This window comes from Perca flavescens, chromosome 7 (assembly GCF_004354835.1).
Source record: "Perca flavescens isolate YP-PL-M2 chromosome 7, PFLA_1.0, whole genome shotgun sequence".
Lineage (NCBI taxonomy): Eukaryota > Metazoa > Chordata > Actinopteri > Perciformes > Percidae > Perca > Perca flavescens.
Window position 1 is genome coordinate 36,365,585 of NC_041337.1, and position 3,077 is coordinate 36,368,661.

General features: G+C 39.6%; 1 protein-coding gene across 1 annotated transcript in view; it reads right to left on the minus strand.

Annotated features, from left to right (window-relative positions):
- LOC114558595 (MRG/MORF4L-binding protein) overlaps positions 1-1,570 on the minus strand; it is an 8,876-nt gene extending 7,306 nt beyond the window's left edge. The window contains exon 1 of the mRNA XM_028582658.1: positions 1,292-1,570. Within this exon, the coding sequence (XP_028438459.1) occupies positions 1,292-1,433 (142 nt within the window). The 5' untranslated portion in view covers positions 1,434-1,570. The remainder of the gene's footprint in view (positions 1-1,291) is intronic.
- Between the last annotated feature and the right edge of the window lie 1,507 nt (positions 1,571-3,077).

Below are 3,077 nucleotides of genomic sequence, written 5' to 3' on the forward strand. Positions count from 1 at the left end.
GAGACTTCTGATATCCTCCACTGGTCTCAGACCAGAGACACGGGTCTGCTGGTCCATTCTTACACATATACATACATATATACATATATATACATACATACATACATACATATATATATATATATATATATATATATATATATATATATATATATATATATATATAAACATATATATATATACACATATATATATATATATATATATATATATATATATATATATATATATATACATACATATATACGTACTGTCTATGCAGCGAACAGCTCTTTGTTTACATTCAACATGACGGCTACCGAAGCGCAGCGTCACCAGATCGTTGCTCTGATTGGTTGAAGCACTATCCAATGGCGCCCAGAGGCATTTAAGTGGCGTCTGTTGGTGACACCCCCTTTGGAAATGGGCTGTGAATTAAGCTTCCCCCAGACCTTCTCAGTTGTAACTGAAAGGGGCTAGCAGATATGTCCACCCAAAAATATTTAGAAGAGGCAGTTTTGTCCCCCTTAAAAAAAATAAAGGTTGATTTTGGGAGATTTAGTCCTGATCACCATTTTTTTTTTTTTTTTACGTCTGTTGCCTTCTCACAGCATTTTTTAATTTCTTTCAAATTATTTGTCTCCTTTTTTTCCGTCATTTGTGACGCTTTTACAGATGTTTTTGTCGCTATTTTCGAATTTTTTGTCACTGTTATTAAAAGTTCACTAACTGAGCAGCTTTGTATGAGAGAAAGTTGATAATAAATGTTCTGTATTTTAACTGGAGCTGCACACATAAGTTCCGTTTTTTAATTACGAGGCAAGTAAAAAAACTCCAGGTAACGTTAATGAACTGCCAGAACTAGTTCTGTTATTTTACGGATTTATTTCTTAGAGTAAGAAATTAAATGTTTGACCCCCAGATCCCCCTCCCCCTCCCTCCCTCCCTCCCTCTGTTATAATGTGTCTGCCCCCCAATGTTGAAACAAAACCTACACCTTTGTATGTACATACTGGCGATGTAACGTTACCCAATTTCTTTAAAACAACCTTCTAGCCAGAACCGGTTAGCACTGTTGGCTGTCTAGCTAATGGGCTAGCACCGTCAACGCCGTTGGCTGTGTCGCTAACAGGCTAGCACTGTTAGCTGTGTCGCTAACGGGCTAGCACTGTTAGCGCCGTTGGCTGTGTCGCTAACAGGCTAGCACCGTTAGCGCCGCTGGCTGTGTAGCTAACGGGCTAGCACAGTTAGCACCGTTGGCTGCATAGCTAACAGGCTAGCACCGTTAGCACCGTTAGCTGTGGGGTCTTACCGACGGGTTTGTGTCCGATCATCGCGTGGAACAGACACACTTCCACCTCGTGGCTCCAGACCACCGAGTCCTCCCCGGGAACCAGCCCCGAGTCCGGAGGCTTCTCGTCGGTCTGATTCAGCGTCACATCTGCCTCCCCCATATTCAACGAAAACTAAAAACAGACAGGAAGAAGCTAACGGGGCTAACAGAGCTAACGGCTACGAACACAGGAGTCTGTTTTGCTCCGCGTCCGTCGGCAGCAGCCGGAAAAACGATACTACTTCCGGGCAGTTGTTTTTTCAGAATAAGAAAAACAAATTAGTTTTCTTTTTTTTAAATGACATAAAACACACATCAATAGGTTCAAAACAATGTCATTATACATGAAAGAATAGGAATCACCTAAACAGAACAGCACAAAAAAATTCAAAGAAAGCATAAAAAATGAGTTTCTTTTTGCTAAAAAGTAAAAAAAACGTCGGAAAAAGGCAACAAAATCAAAAAGCCAAATTTTGAACAAAGGGTAAAAAAATGACTAAAAAACTTAAAAATAAAATACATATTTAATTAACTCTGTGTTTTGGGCACAGAGCCGCTTTCAATTTTAGTTTGTTGACGGATACAAAACAGCATTAGACATTTTTTATTGACTTTTTATAACTCTGTAACAAAAGTACAGAGTTAAATAACACTTTAAAAAGTAAAAGTACCAAAAACAAACTACTCGATTACAGTAACGTGAGTAACTCATTTGTTAATTTAACCCTTGTGTTGTCTTCCTGTTGACAAACAAGCAACGTTTTTCTGGGTCAAAATTTAAAATTAAAAAACTTTTTGGTAGTCTTTTTTTGACACTTTTGTCGCTTTTCCCCGATGCTTTTGGCACTTTTTTCCAACGTTCTTTTATCTTTTCAGTTTTTGATTTTGTCACCTTTAAATCCAGGTGCCAGAGCCCGTTACCAGGTGGAACAGGGTTGACATCTGGAAGTCGTCTGTAGCAGGAAGGAGCATAGACAGTATATATATATATATATATATATATATATATATAATATTGGGTAGGAGTCTTCGCTACCTATAGCTTGCACCGGTATAAGAAAGTGGGTGAAACGTAGGATACGAAGTCCAGAAAAACCAGTGCACAAGGCTCGTAAAAATAGCACAAACGCAAAATATCACAAAAGCACAGGAAAACTAGAAGAGCAATTAAATTATAAGCGCAATTAAAAGGACAATTCCGGCGCCAAATGAACTTTTGGGGTTAATAACATATGCGTGCCGAGTCGACCTTTCTCTGGGACACGTTTTCATGCTAATCTAATGATCACGAGCGAGGCGTGGGCCAAAATAGACAAGTGGGTGGCAGTAGCTCAGTCTGTAGGGAGTTGGGCAGGGAACCGGAGGGTTGCTGGTTCAAGTCCCCATTGGACCAAAGTATGGTGGTGGACTGGTAGCTGGAGAGAGTTGTCAGTTCACTTTCTGGGCACTGCCCAAGGTGCTCTTGAGCAAGGCACTGAACCCCAATAGCTTGGAGCGCCCTTCCATAAGCAGCTCCCCCCAACTCTGACATCTCTCCATTAGTGCATGTAGAGGTTCTTCTAACTCAGACCTGTGTGTAAAAACAACAGAGTGAAAACATTGGAATTTCCCCTTGTGGGATTAATAAAGTATAAATTATTATTAAGAAAGAACACCCCCCCCCCAAAATAAAAACAGTTCAGGTACATTATATTTAAACTGCTGAATATGAACATCATACTTTGATTTCTTTTGATGTTTTTACATCCAAATACCCAACGGTGCA